General features: G+C 40.5%; 1 protein-coding gene across 1 annotated transcript in view; it reads right to left on the reverse strand.

Moving 5' to 3' along the window:
• The window catches only part of SLC16A12 (solute carrier family 16 member 12), a 59,759-nt gene that overhangs the window by 21,810 nt on the left and 11,400 nt on the right, over window positions 1-26,549 (reverse strand). The window contains 3 exon segments of the mRNA XM_084634847.1: window positions 1,863-1,993; window positions 1,996-2,025; window positions 2,028-2,084. Coding sequence (XP_084490973.1) covers window positions 1,863-1,993; window positions 1,996-2,025; window positions 2,028-2,051 — 185 coding nt within the window. The 5' untranslated portion in view covers window positions 2,052-2,084.

Raw genomic sequence — 26,549 nt, forward strand, 5'->3', positions numbered from 1 at the left:
TGTGGCAACTTAGAGACTAACCAATTTATTTGAGCATAAGCTTTCATGAGCTACAGCTCACTGCATCCGATGAAGTGAGCTGTAGCTCACAAAAGCTTATGCTCAAATAAATTTGTTAGTCTGTAAGGTGCCACAAGTACTCCTCGTTCTTTTTGCGAATACAGACTAACACGGCTGCTACTCTGAAACCAAGAATATATACAGACATTCTTCTTCTTTCCTGAATCCACAACATCAAAGTGCAGGGTGTGTCTGTCATCTTTCCATATCACATGAATGAACAAAATTGACCTTTAGGATAAAATGCATTTATGTACTATTGGAAGTATGTTACTAAGGAAAAATAATAAGAGTTTTGTTCGAATGAAAGCATCAGTAAGGATGAGGGGCACAGTGTAATTCTCAAATATAGTCTGGTAAAGTAGCCCCTTTCATCAGGTCTTCTGTCTGTATCTATGTCTGATCTCAAATGCACCATGGAATTCCACGGTCTCCTTTACTGTTCATGTGGCATCATACCACTATTTAGTGGTGTTTTATGATACCTGAAAATAAAATATCCACACACCCAATATCTGATTGAGAAATAGGAATATTTCAAGTTTGCTAAATAAGCAAGGGGTTATTGGGTGGTCTTCCTGCTCTGTCTCCAATCAATCAACTGTCTCTCAGTTCAAAGCCAAATTTCAGATGCATCTGTTCTAGAAAATATAGCATCAATTAGATCAGTTCTATAATACAAATCAATGTATTTCACATGCAAAAAAGCAAACATTATGGGGACAAAACTGCCTTTAGAAAAACTTGTAGTGTTAGTATCTAGTTCATGTAGCTGTAGTAATATGGTAGCACTAGATCAACATTTACATGGTTATAGACAAGTGTTTGAGACTTACCACACAATTCCTTCATCAGATCTGGCAGCTTCATTTAAAAAGAAATACATTATGTAGGTAAGAAGAGTTGTAATTGTATCGTGTTGCCAGTTCAAATGAGACCCTTGTCTCCAATGCCCCTCACATACTGTGCTGCCTGTCTCTGATATCCCTCATACAGTTTACATGTTCATATCAACATAGACCATCCTCTCATCTATAGTAAAAATAAAACACAGCAACACTAGCAGAAGGAACCTTCTTGTCCCCAAATGTATAGATGCGCGTTTCAAAGTATGTTAGCCTATTTTCTCTCCTTCTATTTTTGAGGAATACAGCAACAAATAGTCCCTGCATAGTTAGGATACTTGAGGTACACATAGCGAAGGGCCTCTTTAGGTCACAGCTCTCATGCAGGGTGGCACCTGAAATGCTTGTAGAGAGCAAAGAGATTACACTACAGGTCGATCAGATATACCCAAGAGTCAAACAAATCCACAGGAACTGTCCAAAACAAATCACAGGAAGGTCAGAGAGGGACACAGGGCCTGGAAAGACCCTGACTGCCTCCTCTAGTCCCCACTGAACAACTACAGCATGAAGTAACTCTGAGAGTGCAGAACTGTAAGGGTGCTGATAGGAGTTCTTGGACAGGGCATAACAGCTTTCATCGGGGACTAAGCAGGACTAATATTGGAGGAATCTTAATCTTTTAGCTGTCCCAGCCCCATACAAATTTCAGAAGGCCTTCAAAAACAAAACAGGTTAGAAGAATAGTAAAAATTCCAGACAGAATTGATTCCTTTAACTTCAACTATTAGCCATTACAAAGGATCTTTCTTATTTTTCTCTTTATAAGAAAGAAAGAAAGAAAGAAAGAAAGAAAGAAAGAAAGAAAGAAAGAAAGAAAGAAAGAAAGAAAGAAAGAAAGAAAGAAAGAAAGAAAGAAAGATTGCAAACAGTCAACCTGACAAGAAGCTATTTTACCTTGTTACAGCCCTAGTGCAGATAGTAACGAGGAAGCAGCCAACAACAATCATCCATCCCCAGCCTCCGTCGGGAGGAGAGGAGAGCAGAACTTTCTTTGGTGTTGCCATAGCTGTGATAGTGATTCTTTTTTCTTCTTTCCAGAGTCACTGTCAGGGACTGACTCCAGCGGACACACAGAGCCTGCATGGAATGTTACCTGGTACAAGGATTATTTGCCATCTGAAACAGAAAAACAGCAGGGAGAGAATCAGACTAAGTCACCCTTCACAAAACCCCTGTGAAACTGCATTATCAAAGGGTAATATATAGCTATTGTTTTATTGTATGTGGTGATATATTTCTAACTACGATTGTGTAACACACATTCTGTGCATTGTGAAAAGCAAATGAATTTGGGTCACATTCTGTTGAAGTTAAAGGAGCTACAGGGATTTATACCGGTTGAGGATTTTGCCTGTATATGTGGATCACTGCATTTTGTTCCCGCAATTACACCTAGCACATAATACCACAAAATGCAGTGATCCACATATACAGGCAAAATCCTCAACCGGTATAAATCCCTGTAGCTCCTTTAACTTCAACAGAGCTACACTGACTAATGCTAACTGATGCTCTAGCCTGATTTTAATTAAAGTTGTAAAACAGTTTCCCTTATAATCAACTGTTTTCACTCACACATAATTTACTGAAAAATTCACCTTTTGGGCTGAAATTTTCACCTACACATTAAGGTGAATATTCCTGGAAGTCTGAGCTTTTTTGAACTACAGGTGAGTGGAAAAAAATCCTGCCCCCCCCCCCAACAAGCAAAACCTCTTGACAGTTATGATTTTTCTGAGTAGGGAGAAGCATAAAGGGAGGAATTTTTACCCTTTCCCATGAAAACAGTCAACACAATGTCTGTGTACCACTTAAAACCTCAAAACAGGGTTTAAATGCAGTTTGAATGGGGCTGGACCTCTGCACTAGACTGAATTCAACCCAAAGGGCTCAATCCTGTAACCAACTAAAGTCATGTGAGTGGCCTTCTTAACAACTAAATTTACTCATGTTACACACGTTTGCAGGATTGGACCCATAGTGACCAGCTGCCATGGCTGTGATTCGGTTTTCACCAACCACTACAATACAAGGCAGGGCTGAGCGTTCTGAGGCTAAGCCCCACGTATGCTCAGTTTCCTGCACAGGCAGCCTGGCTGTCTGGGCTGTTCCCCATTCCCAGGTCTGGGCAGGATGACTGCATGGTTTGGGTGATTACTGTTAAGGGCTAGTTGCTTTGTTGCAGGGTTGTTGGTTTTTTTTTTTCCTGAATGAAGTAAAGACTTCAAACAAACAAGCAAAGCAGTCTGGTATGTGTTTCAATTTTGCTTGGAGAGAAACCTAAAATATCACAGCTATAGTGTAATATTGTAGATGCTGAACATACAACATTCATGCTGACAAGAATCACAGGCAGTCCCATGAAATGTTATCTGATAACATTTGGAGAAGGGCTTTGGGGCTCTTTAAAGGTACACAGTGATAAGCAACTCAGGGTAGTGATTAAATCTCTGATGAGATGCCTGCTCAGATCACACAGTTCCTCAGTCAGACACTGCGCAGATGCTTGACTCTGAAAGGCCCTGAGCCCTATGGTCACAATCCAGCAAAGCACTACAGCACATGCTTAACATTAAGAACCCGAGTCCTCCAACTGAAACTTGCACAATCCATCCTTGTAGCATCTCAGTTTGTGCATTTTGGAACAGAAAACTCTTTCCAAAGGCAGAAGCCACAGGGCAGTATTACAATGCACCAGAACTGGTGACCTGAGTTACGTAGTGAAGAGAATATTTGGAATTGCAATATGGAAACGTGTGCTTGTCTGCAGTTTCAGGCTGTTATTTTAATGCAAATGTGTTTTAGAAGGCATACTCCAAAAACAGTATCAAGGAATAAAACAATCCACGGAGCAGGCTAGACCTACGTGTCACTGCCATGCGATGACACAAGTTAAACCAGGTCACTGACAAAATGTCTGCCCCAATTCTTGATGTAAAGGATACCAGAAAAACCAGTTATTTCCACTGGTTTTCTGTCACTCTCTTTACTTGAGGCCAAGATACTGTATCGTGTGTGTTTTCTCTCTCTCATGTCTGATGGGGATAGCTGATATTTCTACTTAAATATTTCTGAACAGAGCCAACAGGCTATGCACATTGTTAGCCTATGAAATGCATGTTTGTAAATTACACCCTCCTCCCTCTGATGGTTTGCCACACTCACTGGTTTTTCATTTAAATCATATTGGAAATGGACAGTGTCAATCTACATGTTTGTATACCACCTTGCACAATAGGCCTCTTGAGTGGCACCTTTGGGTGCTACCATGGTACAAATACGAACAACACATTAATTAAAATAAAATAGGGCTGCGAGTGGCTCCAGTTGTGGTAGAAATTACATCCCCTGTGATGGATCAGCTTCCCTTCCCAATTCACAGTGGCTTTCAATCTCATTAGTTTGTCAGATCCCTTACCCCCAACATAAAAAATAGCCCCTGTGTCATACTGAACACCTGATGTATCTGCAGTTTGGTTATATAGTAATGGTTATCTTTGCTCACAAAAATCTAACAAGAAGTCCCAGCTGTCATTGCAAGAGTTTTTATGAACAGCCACAGGAATAGGTAGCTAGGCCACAAATGTTCCTATGGGAGTTTAAAATGTAGAAGCTCGTACAAGTACAAGCTCACTCTTGCAAGAGAAGAGACCACAGACCTTGTCAGTTCAAACCTTGTCTCAGCCCTTATCCTCAAGGCAATGAATGGCATGGGCCCAGGATACCTAAAAGGTCAACTGAAGCTCTGTGATGAAGACTATAATCGACAGCTGTGCTTCTCTGAACTCTACAATAAGAGTAAAGTTCTTCTGTTCAGGAGACAGGTCTTTCTCCAGGACTGGTCCAAGACTGTGGAATGAACTCCCCCAGGCACTAAGGACCATCACAAACCTCACCACCATCCAAGTGCAAGGTGTGTTTCTTTGACCTACCTTCTCTAACTAAAGCATATAGCAACATGTCTATACATCTTATTTTCAGAAGTTCCAAAACAAGACACTTCTCCCCTGGTGGGAGGATGAGAGAGCAAATACGTGACAAATGTTAGACAGGTTGCTTTATCCATTAATGGAAGGGACTCAGATACTATGGTGCTGAGTGCAGTATAAGAACCTATAAAGAATTACACACACACACACGCCCCCAAACATTAAAAGAAAAGAATATTAAGGTTGCCAAGTCAAGCTCTCAAAAGCTAGGAAATGCCAGAACTAAGGTTTCCTGTGCTTCCTTAATTTGTTCCTGTTGGGCATATGCATTATGTTACAGTCTTTAATTACATAATCACAGGGTGAGACATAGGAATCTTTCCTTCCATTCCAGACTCTGGAGGGGAGTGTGTTGTAGTGAACATAGACTTTTTTTGTTCGTTTCCTCCAACCTTGACCCCTTCTGCCTCATCCCCTCTAAAAGGTCCCTGACCCAGTCCTGTCTCTTTAACCACCCTTTGCTCCTTGTCACAGTCCCATCCTCTACTCCTCAGTCTTCTTATCCCAGTGCCAGTCTTCTTGTCCAGCCAGTCCTTGTCTTCCCCTCCAGGTTCACTTCCAATCTACCCCCTGGCTCCCAGTTTCTCGCCTTCCCCACACCCAGTCCCAGTCTCCTTGCCCAGGCAGTCCCAGTTCCTGCCTCCCAGATCCTCATCTAATCCATCTCTGTCTTCCTCACATTGGCTTCCAGTCCCAGTCTCCCTTCCTGGGTTTATCCAACCTCAATCTCTTCCTTCCATCTCCTTACTGGCTACTTAGCCTAGTCATTTTGCCTAGTCCAGTTTCTTCCCCCACACCCTGCTCCTTGTCAGATCTGTCTCTTCTCTACCACTGATCCCATTTCCCTCCAAGCATTCCTAGTCCCAGTCCCCTTGTCCAGCCAGTTCCAGTCTTCCTTCTGCCCCTCACCTCCTAGTACACCATCCAACCTCAGTGTCATACCCCCAGCCACCTGACTCGCAGTCCCCACCCCAGCCTGGAACAGCTGGGAGGAGTCATTACAGCTGAAGTCCCTCTGAGCTCCCATAACCTTGGGCTGTAGTATGTTCATTCACCCTGTGGGGATGGCACATGCACAGTCTGGTCAGCACTAGGCTATGAGAGGATGGAGCATGCTCAGTGAGGATAGAATCTTTGTAGATTTTAGCTGTTAATATTGACATTTTTATTGAGCATATGCAAACTGCAATTTTTCAAAGGCTTATATCTTGACCAAATTTGGGAGGATTTTCCTGGGGATGGCATTAGTTGACACACAGGCAACCCCCTGTCACATTTCAAGTCCCTGCTCCAAAGCTTGGAGGTGCTAGAGCATTTCTGAAAAAGTCTCAAGAATTTTTTAACATGGGCTAAATAATCATAGAATCAGAGAATATCAGGGTTGGAAGGGACCTCAGGAGGTCATCTAGTCCAACCCCCTGCTCAAAGCAGGACCAATCCCCAATTAAATCATCCCAGCCAGGGCTTTGTCAAGCCTGACCTTAAAAACTTCTAAGGAAGGAGATTCTACCACCTCCCTAGGTAACACATTCCAGTGTTTCACCACCCTCTTAGTCAAAAAGTTTTTCCTAATATCCAACCTAAACCTCCCCCACTGCAACTTGAGACCATTCTATCATCTGCTACCACTGAGAAAAGTCTAGAACCATCCTCTCTGGAACCCCCTCTCAGGTAGTTGAAAGCAGCTATCAAATCCCCCCTCATTCTTCTCTTCTGCAGACTAAACAATCCCAGTTCCCTCAGCCTCTCCTCATAAGTCATGTGTTCCAGCCCCCTAATCATTTTTGTTGCCCTTCGCTGGACTCTCTCCAATTTATCCACATCCTTCTTGTAGTGCAGGGCCCAAAACTGGACACAGTACTCCAGATGAGGCCTCACCAATGTCGAATAGAGGGGAACGATCACATCCCTCGATCTGCTCGCTATGCCCCTACTTATACATCCCAAAATGCCATTGGCCTTCTTGGCAACAAGGGCACACTGTTGACTCATATCCAGCTTCTCGTCCACTGTCACCCCTAGGTCCTTTTCTGCAGAACTGCTGCCTAGTCATTCGGTCCCTAGTCTGTAGCTGTGCATTGGGTTCTTCCATCCTAAGTGCAGGACCCTGCACTTATCCTTATTGAACCTCATCAGATTTCTTTTGGCCCAATCCTCCAATTTGTCTAGGTCCCTCTGTATCCTATCCCTACCCTCCAGTGTATCTACCTCTCCTCCCAGTTTAGTGTCATCAGCAAACTTGCTGAGGGTACAATCCACACCATTGAACAAAACCAGCCCGAGGACCGACCCTTGGGGCACTCCACTTGATACTGGCTGCCAACTAGACATGGAGCCATTGATCACTACCCATTGAGCCCGACAATCTAGCCAGCTTTCTATCCACCTTATAGTCCATTCATCCAGCCCATACTTCTTTAACTTGCTGGAAAGAATACTGTGGGAGACCGTGTCAGAAGCTTTGCTAAAATCAAGGAACAACACGTCCACCGCTTTCCCCTCATCCACGAAGCCAGTTATCTCGTCATAGAAGGCAATTAAGTTAGACAGTCATGACTCGCCCTTGGTGAATCCATGCTTACTGTTCCTGATCACTTTCCTCTCCTCTAAGTGCTTCAGTATTGATTCCTTGAGGACCTGCTCCATGATTTTTCTAGGGACTGAGGTGAGGTTGACTGGCCTGTAGTTCCCAGGATCCTCCTTCTTCCCTTTTTTAAAGATGGGCACTACATTAGCCTTTTTTCAATGTATATTTCCCTAGCTTCTTTCTCACAAACAGGTGGACCATTTGGCTGAAAGTTTCGAAGAAAATTCAGCCTCAGATTGACAACTGGCATGAAAAAATTCAGCACAAATAGTTAAACTTTTGTAAAGTTATGAGCAACTGGAAACAGGGTCTTATAATGGGAAGTATTGGAAAAGCCTCTTTAATAGGCAGTGCTATCAGCCCTACTTATAACAAAATAGAATCACTTTCAGAAAAAATGCTAAATTCCTCTTATTGACTTAGCTTTCCCGCAGCAAATTCTTCATATAGTATATCCAGTGAATTAATAAGTAACTTAAATTATGTCACTGCACGTTTATTTTGGCATTACGGCAATTTGATTCTCCAGTTAGAAAACGTTATCTGTCGTTAAACAAATCCAGTGTTATTTTTCTAATAATGCCATACAACTGAATTTCTTTGGGTCGTGGACGCTGCAAGCAAAGTCTTGAAAAACACTTAATGAGGCATGCAGCTGTATGACCCCCTGTCCTCCCCTCCACTATTCCTACCTCTGTTTGTGCATCTTAACTTAATCTAGACACTAAGCTTTTTGGTGTAGAAAGTGTCTTCCTGGTGTTTTTATGGAATCTAGCATGATATGACCCTGATCCCAACTGGTACCACTGGGGGCTGTGATAATACAAATAATGCGTACAACATGAGTCTTGCTCTCAGATTTGGGTGAGGGGAGGAAGGATTAAGGGAAGAGATCACTAGAGAGTTTGCACTTTGGAACCTTTCTTGGGTAATTTTCACTCAGGCATTAAAATGACTTTGCCTTATAATGAGTTCACAGGAAGCTCTGGGGGAAAAGGTAGCAGAAATTCTGCTGATGTATGAGAAAACTCTCAGCTACCCTGTTTGTCCAGAAGATGAGTCACTGCTTAGTGAGCTGGTTCTCAAGTTAATATGTTAGGCTTGAATCTGGCAAAATAAATAGCCTTTCAATTACTTTTACAGTTGTCATCAAGATTTCTGGATAGGAAACAACAGTTAGCAACAGCATCTTCCTCACTATTTCTGCTCAGCCAACAGAAAGAAGAGGGCAAGTCTGATCAAAGGACACTGCCTCAGTGTCTCACCTCATCAGGAGATCCTTCTCCTAATGATAGGAAGGCAACGAAATCCATTGCAACCTAGCAACTGGCCTCTGCACATCACATGAGCCACCAATCTTTTAAAAAATGGCACATAGCCAATGAGGCACTCACTGCATCTCTCTGTCCATCTGTCCTTCCACAGTAAAGATTTCATTTTTTAAATAGTACAATTCAGTGATACAGTGATATTGCAACAGCTTTTCTGTTTTAGAGGATATTAGTCTTAAATTGTGGAAATTAGAGAGAGTCCCTTTGTTTTTTCTGTTCCAGTTCATCTCTTCAATCTCCAGTGCAGAGTTTCTGGTTAATAATACTTCAGAAAATAGCTCTCTCGTCCACTGCAGGTTTTGGATGATTCTCAAACTTTTGGGCTTCTCGTTAGATATTTGATCCATGATGGAGAAACAGACATAGGGCTGGATTCTGCTCTCCCCCAGTGTAAAGCTGTAGTAACTCTATTAAAGTCAATTACCCTTATTCTCATTTATACTAAGCCCCCGCTTGGAAATGTAAAAGGGGCCTTAAAGTGGGAGTAAATTAAGGCCCTTTTGCACTGCAAGAATAGCATAAAAGGGCCTTTGTGTAACTGAGAATCAGGTCCAAGAAGTTAGTCCAGATTTACAGCAGTATAATGGCAGTCAGAATCTGGCCCATAATTTCTACATGTGTCAAATAATACAGAAGGAAAGGTAATTTTCATGAGACACAGAATGAGAAACAAAAGGATTTAGACAGTGCTTAGTCAGGAAAAAATTCTGAGAAAAAGTTATGCGTACATATTCAGTATTTGATATTCACTTCACTATTTTAGCTGTGGTGTTTCGCTGTGATTGGTCAGATAAGGTACACATGATGACTGCCACTGTGCCCTGAATGGCTGAGAGTACAAGTTCTCCTAGAATGAATGAATTTGCATGTGTGAATGTAAAATCTGTTTCCTGTGAATAGTAATGTACATAGATTTGAAATTCACTTTCTGGGAATGAATGTTCATGGAAAGTGAATACAAGCTGTATAAGCAAGGCTAATGCAAAATTAATTATAAATTAGAGTGATTAATCACAGCTTTTTGTATGTGTGCAATATTCACCCAGTTCTAATAGGTTTACTATCTTCCTAAGCAGCTACTTTTTCCATAAGATTTTCAATGCAGGGCTCCGATTATGAGATTTAGTATAACTTGTTGGTATGCATATGTTATATGAATGCATTAACCTCTTGCTTGGATCTTCTCTGGTCTTTGTTCTCTCTTCTCTGAATATTGCATATTTTGTCAGTAATGGAAGAAGGGGAAAGGGCAGAGAGGGGAAGGACAGCAAAAGATGGAAGAAAAGGAGGGAAATGGGAGAAAGAAGAAAGAAAATGGATGGTAGAAAGGAAAAAAATTAAAATATTTGATAAGTGCAATCAGAGCTGACTCTTGTGATCTATATATAGGTTAAGTCTGCATAAGTTCTGCATATTGCATATTCTGATTTCTGAATGTGCCTTGAAAGAGTTATTTGCCCTAGAAGGGTTTTCACTGCTGCATATGGATGCATATAAACCCACAGAGAGAGTAGCCTAAACCAAGCAGCACATTTGAAGGAAGATGAGATAGTACTAGGGATATGAACATGAAATAGCATGTTACTTTGCTGTGATCAGATTATCTAAATTGATAAATATTTCATATGGTATCAAGAATCTCCCTTCCTCACTCTCTGGTGTCCTTAGATGTTTACTTAGATCCAGTTTAGTTACTTTCTAAGTATTCTTAAAGAAGTTAGTGCACATAATAATCTGTAAACCTCCTTTTTAGGAGCCATTTTTAAGTAATAAGAGGGAAGAAGATGTTGAAGGGCACAGGTGTGTAATCAAATGAATTATTCTGAAATAGCACCAGTTCTGGCCTCCCTTTCCTTTTTTCCATAACAATTACATATCTCTAATGGCATTAAAATTAGAAGTTTGGTAGTCAGATAGATTTTAACTTGTTCTTTAATGCATGGGAAACAAATACCCTTTAATTCTGGGATTCGAAGGCATTTTTTATTCTAATATATTTTCTCCAATTAAGAAATGAGCTGTCCCATTTTGCAACCTTGATTAGCTATTTAACCAAAAAAGAACAGCTTGTTTTGATAAGTAGCCCCTGAGTTCTAGGATTATGACTTTGCCTTATTTTTTATAAAACTCACCTGAAAATCTTAGTGCTGCTGCCCAAATGTCTCAGATTTCTTCTCCACTTAGAGATGTGTCTGTCTAATCTTTAGACAAAACCAGTTGTTTATGCTCTTTTGAGATAACAGGTGGGGTTTACACATCCCTACACAGGTTGTCCAATTAACACTTGTCCCCTTGGGAATCAGTAATTCTGAGGATTACACTGACTAAGGCACAAGGTTGTTCATTCAAATTTTAAGCAGGTCTTGCTAATTTCACTGCTTCCCTTATAGCGTTACAAAAGGTCATTAAAAATGATCATTCCTTTAGTGAATTTTGCCTGTAAAAAAGATTTCAGCCAGATTATTAACCACTACAACACTTACATTCCTTATCTCACTGTATCTTTGGGAAACATCACTCTTATCTTTAACAGACATTCATCCACAATACGATGCATTGCCTTGTTTCTAACTGGGTGGCATCCATCTGACTGGAAGAGAAGATTTAAGTTGAAATGAGTGCACTAGGCAAGCTTATACTGCTATTAAGAAGTATGAAGAGTGAATCTAGTCACACGTCTATTTTTCTAAATTATGAATACATTATATTTTGGATCATGTACAGGCTACACTGATAAAGCCTGAGTTTGAGATATACTTTATTTATCTCAGTGCTCTCAGACTATGGGCCGCATTTGGCTTTCAGTGCAGCCACTCTACCCTATAATGATGATGATATGGCTCAACAAGAGCCATAGCAGCCATTTGAGTAAAAAATCCATTTTAAAAGGATGACAATGCCTGGCTTACGTGCATACTATTCTGTGATCTTACTATGCATACTGAATTCTTCCCATAGACAGACCTGCTACATACATACATACATATGTGCATTTCAAAGCACGTTATTTACCCCACCACCACACCATAGGGTGCAATAGGTCCTCAATACTTGTTTCACTTTATCAACAAAAATATATTTAGACAATTTTTAATCTGCTAGTCTGTAAATCTTTAATCTACTTGCTGACCTGTAATGATGGACTTTCATATAAGAGAATGATAATAAAAATGAATTTGTATTCCAATAGGTCCAGAAGGCCCCAAATCAGGATGGGGGCCTCACTGTGTTAGGTATTATACAAATATACAATAAAAGACAGTCCCTGATCTGAAGAGCTTCAGTCTAAATAAAAAAGACAGATAAGGCAGGGAGGGGGAAGGATGTAGCAAGCATATCAACAGAGCAATCAGGATGATGGGTGACAAACATGTGCTTCAATTGGTTAGTTGTCCATTTATATGTAGTGGGAAATGGTGTGAGCAGGGGGTAAGGGGAAGGCGTGAGGTACTAGGAGCATGGAAACAGGAGAACCACACACCACACAACAAAAATACTAACCCAGGAACCTATCCTTGCAACAAAGCCCGATGCCAACTCTGTCCACATATTTATTCAAGTGACACCATCATAGGACCTAATCACACTAGCCACGCCATCAGGGGCTCATTCACCTGCATATCTACCCATGTGATATATGCCATCATGTGCCAGCAATGCCCCTCTGCCATGTACATTGGCCAAACCGGACAGTCTCTACACAAAAGAATAAATGGACACAAATCTGACATTAGGAATCATAACATTCAAAAACCAGTAGGAGAACACTTCAGCCTCTCTGGCCACTCAGTAAAAGATTTAAGGGTGGCAATTTTGCAACAGAAAAGCTTCAAAAACAGACTCCAAGGAGAAACTGCTGAGCTGGAATTAATATGCAAACTAGATACCATTAACCTAGGTTTGAATAGAGACTGGAAATGGCTGGGTCATTACACATATTGAATCTATTTCCCTATGTAAGTATTCTCACACTTTCTTGTCAACTGTGTAAATGGGCCATCTTGATTATCACTACAAAAGTTTTCGCAAAAAGAAAAGAAGTACTTGTGGCACCTTAGAGACTAATCAATTTATTTGAGCATGAGCTTTCGTGAGCTACAGCTCACTTCATCGGATGCATACCGTGGAAACTGCAGAAGACATTATATACACACAGAGACCATGAAACAATACTTCCTCCCACCCCACTGTCCCAACTGGCCATGCGGGTACCCATAGCAGTGCCGCTGATCTGAAGGTATACATTGTCCCCAAATATAAAATAGTTATGGGTAAGGACAAAGTCACAAAGTTCAGCCACCAGGTTAGCCATGATATTATCGGGGATAGTGTTCTTGACGGCTTGTAGTCCATCTTTGTGTGGAATGTTGGTGTAGAGGGCTTCTACATCCATAGTGGCCAGGATGGTGTTATCAGGAAGATCGCCAATGGATTGAAGTTTCCTCAGGAAGTCAGTGGTGTCTCGAAGGTAGCTGGGAGTGCTGGTAGTGTAGGGCCTGAGGAGGGAGTCTACATAGCCAGACAATCCTGCTATCAGGGTGCCAATGCCTGAGATGATGGGGCGCCCAGGATTTCCAGGTTTATGGATCTTGGGTAGTAGATAGAATATCCCAGGTCGGGGTTTCAGGGGTGTGTCTGTGCAGATTTGATCTTGTGCTTTTTCAGGAAGTTTCTTGAGCAAATGCTGTAGTTGAAGCCCTTGAGGAATTCCACCATGATTTCAACAATTTCCATCCCACCATCAACCTCAGCCTGGTCCAGTCCACACAAGAGATCCACTTCCTGGACACTACAGTGCTAATAAACAATGGTCACATAAACACCACCCTACACCGGAAACCTACTGACCGCTATTCCTACCTACATGCCTCCAGCTTTCACCCTGACCACACCACACGATCCATCGTCTACAGCCAAGCTCTGCGATACAACTGCATTTGCTCCAACCCCTCAGACAGAGACAAACACCTACAAGATCTCTGTCAAGTTTTCTTACAACTACAATACCCACCTGTGGAAGTGAAGAAACAGATTGATAGAGCCAGAAGAGTTCCCAGAAGTCACCTACTACAGGACAGGCCTAACAAAGAAAATAACAGAACGCCACTAGCCGTCACCTTCAGCCCACAACTAAAACCCCTCCAATGCATTATTAAGGATCTACAACCTATCCTGAAGGATGACCCAACACTCTCACAAATCTTGGGAGACAGGCCAGTCCTTGCCTACAGACAGCCCCGCAACCTGAAGCAAATACTCACCAACAACCACATACCACACAACAGAACCACTAACCCAGGAACCTATCCTTGCAACAAAGCCCGTTGCCAACTGTGCCCACATATCTATTCAGGGGACACCATCACAGGGCCTAATAACATCAGCCACACTATCAGAGGCTCGTTCACCTGCACATCCACCAATGTGATATATGCCATCATGTGCCAGCAATGCCCCTCTGCCATTTACATTGGTCAAACTGGACAGTCTCTACGTAAAAGAATAAATGGACACAAATCAGATGTCAAGAATTAGAACAGTCATAAACCAGTCGGAGAACACTTCAATCTCTCTGGTCACGCAATCACAGACATGAAGGTCGCTATCTTAAAACAAAAAAACTTCAAATCCAGACTCCAGCGAGAAACTGCTGAATTGGAATTCATTTGCAAATTGGATACTATTAATTTAGGCTTAAATAGAGACTGGGAGTGGCTAAGTCATTATGCAAGGTAGCCTATTTCCCCTTGTTTTTTCCTACCCCCCCCCCCAGACATTCTGGTTAAACTTGGATTTAAACTTGGAGAGTGGTCAGTTTGGATGAGCTATTGCCAGCAGGAGAGTGAGTTTGTGTGTGTGTGTGTGTGTGTGTGTGTTTCGGGGGGTGGTGGGGGGTGAGAAAGCCTGGATTTGTGCTGGAAATGGCCCACCTTGATTACCATGCACATTGTAGGGAGAGTGGTCACTTTGGATGAGCTATTACCAGCAGGAGAGTGAGTTTGTGTGTGTGGTTTTTGGAGGGGGGTGAGGGGGTGAGAGAACCTGGATTTGTGCAGGAAATGGCCCACCTTGATTATCAGACACATTGTGAAGAGAGTGGTCAATTTGGATGGGCTATTACCAGCAGGAGAGTGAGTTTGGGGGTGGGGGGTGGAGGGTGAGAAAACCTGGATTTGTGCTGGAAATGGCCCAACTTGATGATCACTTTAGATAAGCTATCACCAGCAGGACAGTGGGGTGGGAGGAGGTATTGTTTCATGGTCTCTGTGTGTATATAATGTCTTCTGCAGTTTCCACGGTATGCATCCGATGAAGTGAGCTGTAGCTCACGAAAGCTCATGCTCAAATAAATTGGTTAGTCTCTAAGGTGCCACAAGTACTCCTTTTCTTTTTGCGAAGACAGACTAACACGGCTGTTACTCTGAAACCTACAAAAGTTTTATTCTCCTGCTGATAATAGCTCATCTTAATTAATTAGCCTCTTACAGTTTGTATGGCAACTTCCACCTTCTCTGTATACATTATATATATATATATAAACACACACACACATTTATCTTCTTACTATATGTTCCATTCTATGCATCCGATGAAGTGGGCTGTAGCCCATGAAAGCTTATGCTCTAGTAAATTTGTTAGTCTCTAAGGTGCCACAAGTACTCCTGTTCTTTTTGAGGAGAAGGAATGGCAATATGGATAGGGAAGGGAAGGAGAAAAGGCAAGAGGGGAAGGTGGAGGGAAGCGAGAGTAAAGTTACAGCAGAGAGACTGTGGTGGTGGGTGGAGGGAGTTGGAAAAATAACCACTCAGAATCAAAACACAAGAAAATAAAAATTGTAAAACAAAAGTAATAATGTAACTTGAATACTATTATGGCCCACCCCGGCACTGGGATTAGTGTGGGGGAACCCTTATAGCCACTGATTCGAATGGGACCGTGCAGGAGCATGAGGGTCCATTCACACTGGTCGCTTTGCAGGACTTAGTTTGTGAGATCTGGTGAGATCACAGATGAGGACATGGTTACAGGCCCTCACAGAGGGAATCAGTATAGTCTGCTGAGTCCATAGGATGCAAATTAAAACTTTACAGTGAAATTAGTCAACTTTAGAAACCATCTAAGGGACTCGCAAAAGCCAGCGGTCTGTCACAGGTGGTTTATAGCAAAAGGTCAAACAAAATTATGATCCTTATGGTTATTTAAAGTGGTTTCTTCAGAGAAAGGACTGGCTCTGATAGTTAGTCCTTATTTAGTGCAGGTTTCACTACACATATTTACATGATAGGGTGTAACAAGCGTGAAGGAATATTCAGAAGAAAAGTAATTTTGTCTGAGACGTATTAGTCCAAGTTTCAGCCTGGAGGCAATAATTATGATCAAATTATACTAAACTCACCTGGAAACATGGATTTCTTATTGTAGCCCTGACAGACCTTTAACTCATCTATATCAAGTGTCACTGTAATGACAGTATATAGAGCCAAATTCTCCACTTAAATACGCTGGTCTGAAGGAGAGGAGAATTAAGCCCTTTAGAGTGTATTCTCTCAGTAAGATTACTCTATGATCACATACAACAAAATATGCTTACTGACTGGAAAGAGAATTCTTCTGAGTCTAATTGGAAGCCAGCACATAATGGACATTTTATAAGTGTCAGCATTTTAACAGTAAGTTTTTGTAGATTTTTCCTGTGGATCTGGAACAAAGCAGTCCCAATTACTAATAGACATCTGAAAATGTTAACAGTAAAGACTCAATAATACTTTGGAAAGTCATTTGGATCCATTCTCTGTTTGAAAGAAAACGGTTAGGAATTCTGAGCCAAATTCTCATGTACACTGGTGTCAATCCAGAGTGATTGTAATGGAGTTATTGCAAATTTACTCCACGAAGACTGAGGATAGAATTTGGCCCTGTGGTCATTTCATTCTAATGGTCCATTACATTTCTATAGTAAATAAAAATCTAATCAAAATTGAAGAACTGCCCATCAGAAGATTCAAAACTTTTACAGACACCCCCAAAGGGCAAGGACTTTTATTGTACTGTGACTTGAATTCTGTTTTAATAATACAAAAATAAAACTAATGAAAAAAGTCACCTTAGGCCAAATCCTACCCTAGGGTTCATGTTTATAGCTTGCACCAACTTCAAGGTTTCTCCTACTCACTAGATTGTGTGATAAGTGTAATTCAGTGGTAAGATTTTTAGAATTCTGGATTTTTTTTCTTAATAATAAATCAGCGGTGAACTACACATTTATTATTCAGGAGGCTGTTGGCCCAGGAGTTCAGCAGTCATTACCATAGGGGTCATATGCCTTCCCCACTGCTAACTATTTTTTTCCTCAGTATTTGTACTTAATATACATTGTTGATTCACTGTTCAGTTTTTAGTGAGTATGGAAGGTTACAAGAATGTTTCTTAGAACTGCCAAGTTATATATTGATTCCGCAATTATATTTCATTTTGGGGTTCCTTCTGAAGTTTGTCTTTTTAAATACTGTTATATTTTAAACATTCCAGAAAACACTTCTCTTTTACAGTTGAACATCTAAATATGTGGTGGCACTTCAGTTTTTCATTTTCTTGATTTCCCTAATTGTTCTGGGAATCATAAATTCACTCCTTTGGATTGGCTTTTCATCAATTTCAAATTATGCCTTTAAACAGATGTGAACTTTTCAATTTAATTGCTTGCAAATACAGAAAAAGCTTTTTGTAAAGCCTTACGCTCTTCCATCTTGCAGGAACACTACCATGAGAAAGAATTCTGCTGTACTACTGCAATAGGACACATGGGAATATGATGTTTTTCTCAAGGCATTTAGTGATTAATGTGACTAAATTATTACTTTTTTTCTGTTCACTGATGCAAACCAGTTTCATCACTGAGATACCCTGACAGTGATCCAAATATTCTTCTTCCTTTGTGTTAGTTGGGGATGGTCTAGTAATGATGTGAACTGTAGAGGGAACATGACCTAGAGGAAGCTCATCTCACCATTAATTCACAGAAGATTTTTGGTACCCAGGTAGCCCTAGCTGTGTGGGGAGTACAACATTATATAGATTACAAAGGAGTATGCTACATCATGTAGTCATATAGATAGGCTTATAAGAAAAGTACCCAGGCCGCTAAAAGGCAGTGATACTGCCAGCTCTCTCAAATCCAAGTCCTGAAGTGAGATCTACGCAGATGAACACTTTCTGCCACAATTGTAGGATCAGAGCCTTAGGGAAGAGCTAGCAATAGTTCTGCAGGTTTATGGGAGCTTTGTAACTCATGCCTGAAATACTCCTAAATATAGAGATACCAAGGAAGCAGTAGTCAGGGCTACAGGAAGTTGAGATGACCTCACCTAGTACTTTTAGAAAATGTACTTGTATTTTGAATTTCTCTCATTTTTCATCTGATGCTTGTTCATCCCTTCTGTATGTGGAGTTGTTTTCATTCAAGTTACGAAAGGCTGACTTGGTCAGTAATGTTCCTGAGTTCTAGTAAAATGCCCCCATAAAGGGGTTCACTCACCATATACGCACCTCCCTGTGCCTGGCATAGCAAAGCAGTTGTCCCTATATGGAGCCCCTGCGGAGGTTGCTTGCTCACTGCAGTGGACTCTCTTCTTGCAGTTTGGCCCTCCAGGCAAGTCATGCTTTAGTCCACCCCTTCTGAGGCAACAGAGTCCAACCAAACTACAGTCAAATGACCTTACAGGTGTCTTCCAGCAGTCTCTGGGCTTCATAATCCTTATACCCCTTACTTCAGGGCGTTTCATCCCACCTTCCTTGGTGGCTGGCAGGGAAGCCTAGGTGATCCTAGCCTCAGGGACCCTGTAGCTGGCAGCCAAGGTCTACTCTGTCAGAATCCTTACGGCCTCCCTGGACAGCTTCTTACTTCTTCTATCCCTCAGCGAATGACTACAGATTCTCTCCCTGCTATCTCTTTCTACTACAAACTTCATGGCTTTATAGTCATCACCCAGGCTCTCCTCAGCTAGGCTTCATTATCAATTAAGTCTGGCTTTTTCTCTCTTGCAGGTGCTGCCAGGTATGTTAATTGGCCTCTCAGGCTCATATTAACCCCATCAGGGCCTGTGTGGGGTGCACTCACCTTCATAACTCTCTCAGAATCAGACAAGGGGTGTCTCTTTTAATACAGAAATAATTCTTAGGAAGATTCTCAATGCTTTCTTCTTCATATTTTTCTTATTCTACAGAACTGTAATTGGCTAGACCAATTTTGTTTGTTACAATGTGGAAGATTTGTTTACAAAAAATCAGACATGAAAAGGCAAAACACATGGTTTCTCTTCATTCGCTTATACTTACATACCCAAACAAATCAATTAATATGTTTAATGCACTATGTGTTCTTCTAATGGGCAACAACCTTTACGTACAGTGATATTAAACTGCCACTATGACCATTATTTCCACTTCCTGTAGGTCACAATTGTTAGGTATACCACTGAAATAATGATCCCTGTAAAATTATGATAGCCACATCATCAGCTAAAAGACTCTCTTGATTTTTCTACATAGAAAACATCCTTGGTCTTTCACGGATTTAAGGCAGTAATGGAGCAGCATCTCCAAATATAGGGGAGAAAAGAATTCAACACAAAGGAAAACCAAAAAAGATGAAACCCATTGGTTCTTGAAATGACTGCTGCTTTTGATTAATATTGTTTTAATAATGATGGAGTTGGACACTACTGAGGCACCAAAAAGTCACCAGACAACCCACAGATACCTCAAAGAGAGAGTAAAACATGTGGCCATTGATATCAATGAGTGAAGGCATCTCTATTATAGCAGTGCCATTCATGCTATTAGAGATCATATGTCGGTGTCACCTCTGCATCTAGGAGTCATTAAGGCTATAAAATATTGCTCTGAAACAATCTTTGAAATAAAAGGTAGCCGTGCAGGAGGAGCTGATTTTACAAAATGCTGAATGAAACTCTGTTTTCCCTTGGTAAATATGTTGTTTCACATCTCTTGTCCCTTCACATACATTCTTCTGACCACCTAACTAAAATAAAGGATGAGCATATACTTTGTTCAGAATAAAGTTTGTCTGTATATTAACAGGTGGAGGGTGCTTCTGTCTTTCCCTTGTTTCCTTATTGTGTCAAACAATAAACCACAGGCCAACCTTTTTCATTCATAACCTTAAAATTCCCATTGTTTCAATAATTATCTCTTTCTCAACAATACCAGTCTATACAGTATCTAATAAAATCCCTCAGCGGACGCTATCGCATCTATCCCTAACCTATCTGCCTATTACAAATTATATGAAAAAAGTAATGCATAATTAAAGTTTGTTTTTTAAAATTTTCTCACTCTCTTGTAACTAAAATAGTTTAAAAGAAACCAACCACCTGTGTAAGTGACTAGTCAATAACAAATTATGCCATTCATATCCATAACAAGTAAGATTTTAGGAAACACATGCTGTTAGGTACAAGAGAATACTTTGATGTGGTAGTCACTTTCAATCAATATAAAAACCCCTAGAGTCACAGGAATAAAGTATTACATACCCTGTGACTAAGAAACATTGTAAGGAAGAAACAGACAGGCAAACAGCATATTCACATATAAAATACAGGATTGACTTTCCTTGTTCCAGAAATCTGTATAAGCCTAAATTTTCCCTTGTATTTTAAGAAATGAGTGTAGGACTAAACTGTTGCACCTCAAGTCATCATCTGAGAAGAAGAACCATTCAAACAAAAGGAAAGTCACTGTCTCTGTCATCCCCACAGCTTGTTATTCCACATAAACTCACTCTCATGGCAGGCACTCTTATAATAAAAGGCACAAACAGAAACAAATCTATGATTATTGTATCAATACCAGACTGATTTCTTTGTGATATTTTTCCAAAACAACAGGACAATATACTTTTGCGTGTGCGCAACTTTACCATCACTAAGAACCAGTATGAACTTCTAGTAGGTCACATCAAAGGCTCCTCTTTTCGAACATGAACAAGGCCACATTTCATGAGAAATCTTTGAAACCTGAGTGTTATTTTAATTGCTGTTTGTTGAACCTCCTTCAACAACAATTACTTTTCTTTCCCATATATACCAGCACTAATCTGAGTTATAACCAAAGCCTAATAAAACTAGAATAACTGCATCTTTTCCTGCATTGAGCTGATAGATTTAGAGATTTTTCTGTAATAATTTCCAATATCAGTCCTGCTGTGGTAGGCATTATAGCAGACACATCTTTCTGTTTAGTAAATATCTCTTCCTTTGTTCTTACTCCATGTTCATTACCACCAAACTGCATTCACATGTGACCGTGTCTGTAACGGGCCAAATTCTGCCTTCAGATATGTGTTTACAACTCCTATTAAAGTCAATAAGAGTTGCACCCATGTACTTTAAGACAGAATTTGGCTAATTGGTACTAATTGTTTTTTCCTTTGACTGAACCATTCCTGACCTGACTACTTATTTACAACTCCAGTACAACCATGAAGTACCATTACCTGCATCATTTAATAATAAGCAGCCAAAGTTCCAATACTGGTCCTTTAGGACTTCAACAGAAACTTCATTCAAGCATTTAAAAAGTTTGAAGTCTGACTTCATAATTCCTCTGGCTAATAAGATGTCTTTCTATATACTACAAATATTTCCATATATAGTTCAAAATGTATAACTTAGTCACCACACTCTTAGAAAATCTCAGACCTAGCTGGAGGGCATACAGTATCTCTTTTGATTCCCTGAAGACTTTCCATAAAAGACACACACCTCTGCTTTCAGAACACTTCCATTTTCTTTCCTTGAGTATGCTCAGCTTTTTCAAATAACTCTTATAATGTAGATTCTTAAGATGTTCTTCAGAGTTGGTGTTAATTCAACAGATCTGTAAATCCTTGGTATAAATTTAGGCCCCTTGTAAATATTTTACATTGCACAAAGTCATTCCAGCAATATGAGCAACAGCAGGAAGATTTCCTAGAATGGGGTTAATAAGTTAATTTGAATATTATTTAAAATATTAAAAGTTGTGACCATAAATGTAGCTCTCAGAGAGGTACAGCAAGTACTCTGAAATATGTTTAATTTCAATCATCCCATTTTATTAGGAAAGTGCTGGAAGCCTCATCACTGGCATACTTTAAAACTAGATTGGACAAAGCCATTGACACTATCTGGAACAACCCTACATTGGGAGGGGGGATATGCAAATCACCTAATAGTTATTTTCCATCTTTGTGATAATGTTATGATTCAGATAGCTCCTTCTATACCTGAAGCACATCAGGCTGTGATCCGGTCTGATCTCACAGACAAAGATGGGTTGAACCTAGCTAGGAAATGTATGGAAGTCCACAGAAACACATGCTACAGGAAGCAGTGTTGAAGACTCAATAGTCTACACTCTGCCTTCTAAGGCAGTGCTGAATCAATGCCTCAGTAAGATGATGAGTCCACAGTGTGACTGCATGGAGATGTCATATTTTGGATGAAATACCTAATTTTTGACCACTTGTATCATTAAAGATTCCATGGCATTTTTCACAAGACTAGAGATATTCGCCCTGGTGGCTTGGCCAGTTGAAGCGGAGTAATTTATGTTCTGCTTACATAAAAATCTCCCTTATTTCAGATTGTTAAAGTATTCTTCCCTTTCAGTAGTGCACTAGTGTCACTGTCTGCCATTGTACAGTTACAGACTTCCACACTACAGGTAGCTGTATTTCAGTGGTAAGTGAAATGATTCATAAACCATGTAATTCCTCTAAATAGTTGTTCATTCTTTTAATAGAGTACTTGGAAATTCCAAGTTCTCTATCAGTCTGGAGTCTCTGGATTTAGTCAGAATCATATCTGTCCAAATAATACAATTACAATACATTCTTTTTGGCACCTTGTATTTCTTTTAATAGAGATTTTTTTTCTGAGTTTTCTAAATAATGTGGGAAGGCAACATCACACATTAAAATGGAAGGAAACAGGTTGAGATCAAAAGAAAATGTTGAAAACATTTCTGAAAAGAAAACAACCGCTGAACAAGAAGAACCTATTAGTCTATAAGCACATTGTGAAACTAGGTAAAAACTTTGATCTGTTCACAAGTAAAAGTTTATTTTCTTGTAGAAATTATATACCATGAATCAAAGAACAGCTGACATGTCTGAAATAAATGGGCACATTCCCTATGCTCAGTGTCCCAGTTTGTCTTACTGAATAATTCATGTTTAAACTAGTTTCCAATTAAGCTTGTTTCTTTTCACTCTTCGGGCATCTTTGAAGCTATAAGAAAACTGCCTCTCTAGTTTCGCCTCCAAAGCAAACCCAGGAACAGGTATGTGACTACAGAGAATCTGCAGCGACTTCCAGGCATGGTACTGCTTGAGACCATGCCTATTGCAACCCAGGAATACAGTTTCAATATTCATCTCCCTTAACCATTGACTTTGTGATTCGTAGGAGATTTAAATTCTTCACATGTTTCACCCATCCCCTTTATAATCAGTTCCAGACCACAAATGAGTTACTATAGAAATGTTCACACCGTCACATGCAGACTTGCCATTTCCATTCTGCTCTTTTAAAATCTATCTCCTATACTATGCCCATAGAGATCTTCAGTTTGTAAGCTATCAGCTTCACAGGCGGAACTAAGCAGCAAACAGAACACTACTTCTGGTGAGGGACAGATGGAGGCCTTTGAGCAGCTCATTTGGGACTGGCTGTCAGGAAGTCACATGACAGTCTTTCACAATCAGGGAATGTATGGATCTGTAACTACTGGGAATGCTTGAAGAAATAACTGCACATGAAAACAGAGGATTAGTCCGACACACAAAAAACACTAGACAAGGTGCTAGGTAGGTGAGATGCACAGAACTAAAGAACTATAACAAAGAACTAAAGGGTGTTCATGATGCTAAAACTAACTAGTATAAATGGGAGCCTGTGGTTTTATATAAAAAGAGATTGAGTCACATCGGAACTCAGGAGACAGCAAACAGAGAGAAAGACTGCATCACGTTTTTTCTTTGATCGTTAGTAGCTACACTAAAACAGGAAAGAGAGCCATAAAAGAAAGGTTTAGCTAGCCAAAGAGAAAAAGATAGTGAGTCAATGAACTGTGAGGCAGCAATCTTAGAGATTAGAGAATTGTTTTTTTAAGAAGTGAAGGGATTAATAATAACAGAGCCTGTGAAGGATGACATTTAAAGAGCCTGAAAAGATGAAGGGAGAGAGACAAAACTATCTATAAACCAATCTATGAATTTATCCATGAACCACTTACAGGAAAACTGCACAAAAACCTCTATATCTCCCTCCCATGAAACAATCCCCTACTTGCACGGTCATTTTGCCTATGGATTAGAAAATTTACAAGACGAAAGACTTGACCAGGCAGGCATTTTAGAAAAGATTATAGAACTAAGTATCAGATGAGAGCATATGAATGGTATTGTTCTCCCACAGGGTGTGGGACAATAACAAGGGCCTGCAGAAGTGGAGCAAGTACATCATCTTCCTTCCTGACACCCAGCTAGACTTGATCAGTGAGCCATTCTCAGGAGAAGTTGTCACTGGCTTGCCAGCCTGCATAATCACATGCCTATCGGTTAGCAAACATCTGAGCACATACCTCAACTAAAGGAACCACCACTATGTCACCTGTAGCAACCAAAAAGTGGGAGTGCATTAACAGAATTTGCAGATGACTAAATTGGGAGGTATTGCCAATACAGAGGAGGACTGGAATATCATACAAAAGAATAACAGAAATGGGATGAAATTTAATAATTTGAAGTGAATGGTCATGAATTTAGAGATTAACAACAAGAATTTTTCCTATAAGCTGGGGACTTATCAGTTGGAAGCAACAGAGGAGGAGAAAGACCTGGTGTATTAGTCAATCATAGGATGACTATGAGCCACCAATATGAAGCAGCCACGAAAAAGGCCAATGCAATCCTAGGATGCATTAGGCGAGGTATTTCCAGTAGAGAAAGGGAAAAGTTATTACCATTGTACAAGACATTGGTGGGACCTGATCTGGAATACTATGCACAGTTCTGGTCTTCCATATTCAAAAAGGATGAATTCAAAGGGTGATCCAAGGAATGGAGAACCTGCTAAACAAGAGGAGACCTAAGGAGCTTGGCTTATTTAGCCTAACCAAACAAAGGCTGAGGGGAGATGTGAGTGCGCTCTATAAATACATCAGAGAAATAAACACCATGGACGGAGAGGAGTTATTTAAATTAAGGGCCAATGTTGGCACAAGAACAAATGGATATAAACTGGCTATCAATAAATTTAGGTTTGAAATTAGACAGTTTTCTAACCATCTGTGACATTCCACTCTGGTGTTATCTGGACCAGTGATCTGCTAGGTCACTCCAATCCTTGACTCTGGAAGCCAGCCTTACCCTGCTCTGCTGTGAGAACCCCCACTCCTGGGCTGTTCACACACAGCCTCTAGCATATAAGCTGCTCCCAGCTACTTGCAACTGAATGACACTAGCCAATATCTCCGGTCCCAGACACAACCCTAGGAGCCTCTGTCTTGCAGTGTCCAGTTATGCCCATTGGACGCTGCAAGCTCACATGAGTTAATCAATTTAACAGAGAAATTGATATGTACCAGGCTTGTTATCCCAAAGGGAGCCTCTGACTCACTTCAAACCAAACACACTGCTTCAGGTAGAATAAACAAACAAATGTATTAACTGTAAAGATAGATCTTAAGTGATTATAAGTCAAAACATAACAAGTCAGATTTGGACAAATGAAATAAAAGCAAAACGCATTCTAAGCTGATCTTAACACTTTCAATGCCCTTACAAACTTAGATGCTGCTCACCACAGGCTGGCTGGTTGCTCTTCAGCCAGGCTCTCCCCTTTGATCAGTGCTTCAGTCGCTAGGTGTGGTGATGTCTGTAGATGTAGGTGGAAGAGAGGAAAAGTATGGCAAATGTCACTCCCTTTTATCATGTTCTTTCTTCCCCCTTGGCTTTGCCCCCCCCCCCTTCAGAGTCAGGTGAGCATGTTAGATCATATTAAAGAAGTTCTGTATTAAAATCACAAATGAGTTTGATTCCTGTCATAAATATAAAGGGAAGGGTAAACCCCTTTAAAATCCCTCCTGGCCAGAGGAAAAATCCTCTCACCTGTAAAGGGTTAAGAAGCTAAAGGTAACCTCGCTGGCACCTGACCACAATGACCAATGAGGAGACAAGATACTTTCAAAAGCTGGGAGGAGGGAGAAAAACAAAGGGTCTGTGTCTGTCTGTGTGATGCTTTTGCCGGAGACAGAACAGGAATGGAGTTTTAGAACTTAGTAAGTAATCTAGCTAGGTATGTGTTAGATTATGATTTCTTTAAATGGCTGAGAAAATAGCTTTGCTGAATAGAATGAATATTCCTGTCTGTGTGTCTTTTTTGTAACTTAAGGTTTTGCCTAGAGGGATTCTCTATGTTTTGAATCTAATTACCCTGTAAGGTATTCACCATCCTGATTTTACAGAGGTGATTCTTTTCTTTTTACTTCTATTAAAAGTCTTCTTGTAAGGAAACTGAATGCTTTTTCATTGTTCTGAGATCCAAGGGTTTGGGTCTGTGGTCACCTATGCAAATTGGTGAGGATTTTTACCAAACCTTCCCCAGGA

The sequence above is a fragment of the Lepidochelys olivacea genome (genome assembly GCF_965140295.1).
Source record: "Lepidochelys olivacea isolate rLepOli2 genome assembly, chromosome: 7".
In the NCBI taxonomy this organism is placed as follows: Eukaryota; Metazoa; Chordata; order Testudines; family Cheloniidae; genus Lepidochelys; species Lepidochelys olivacea.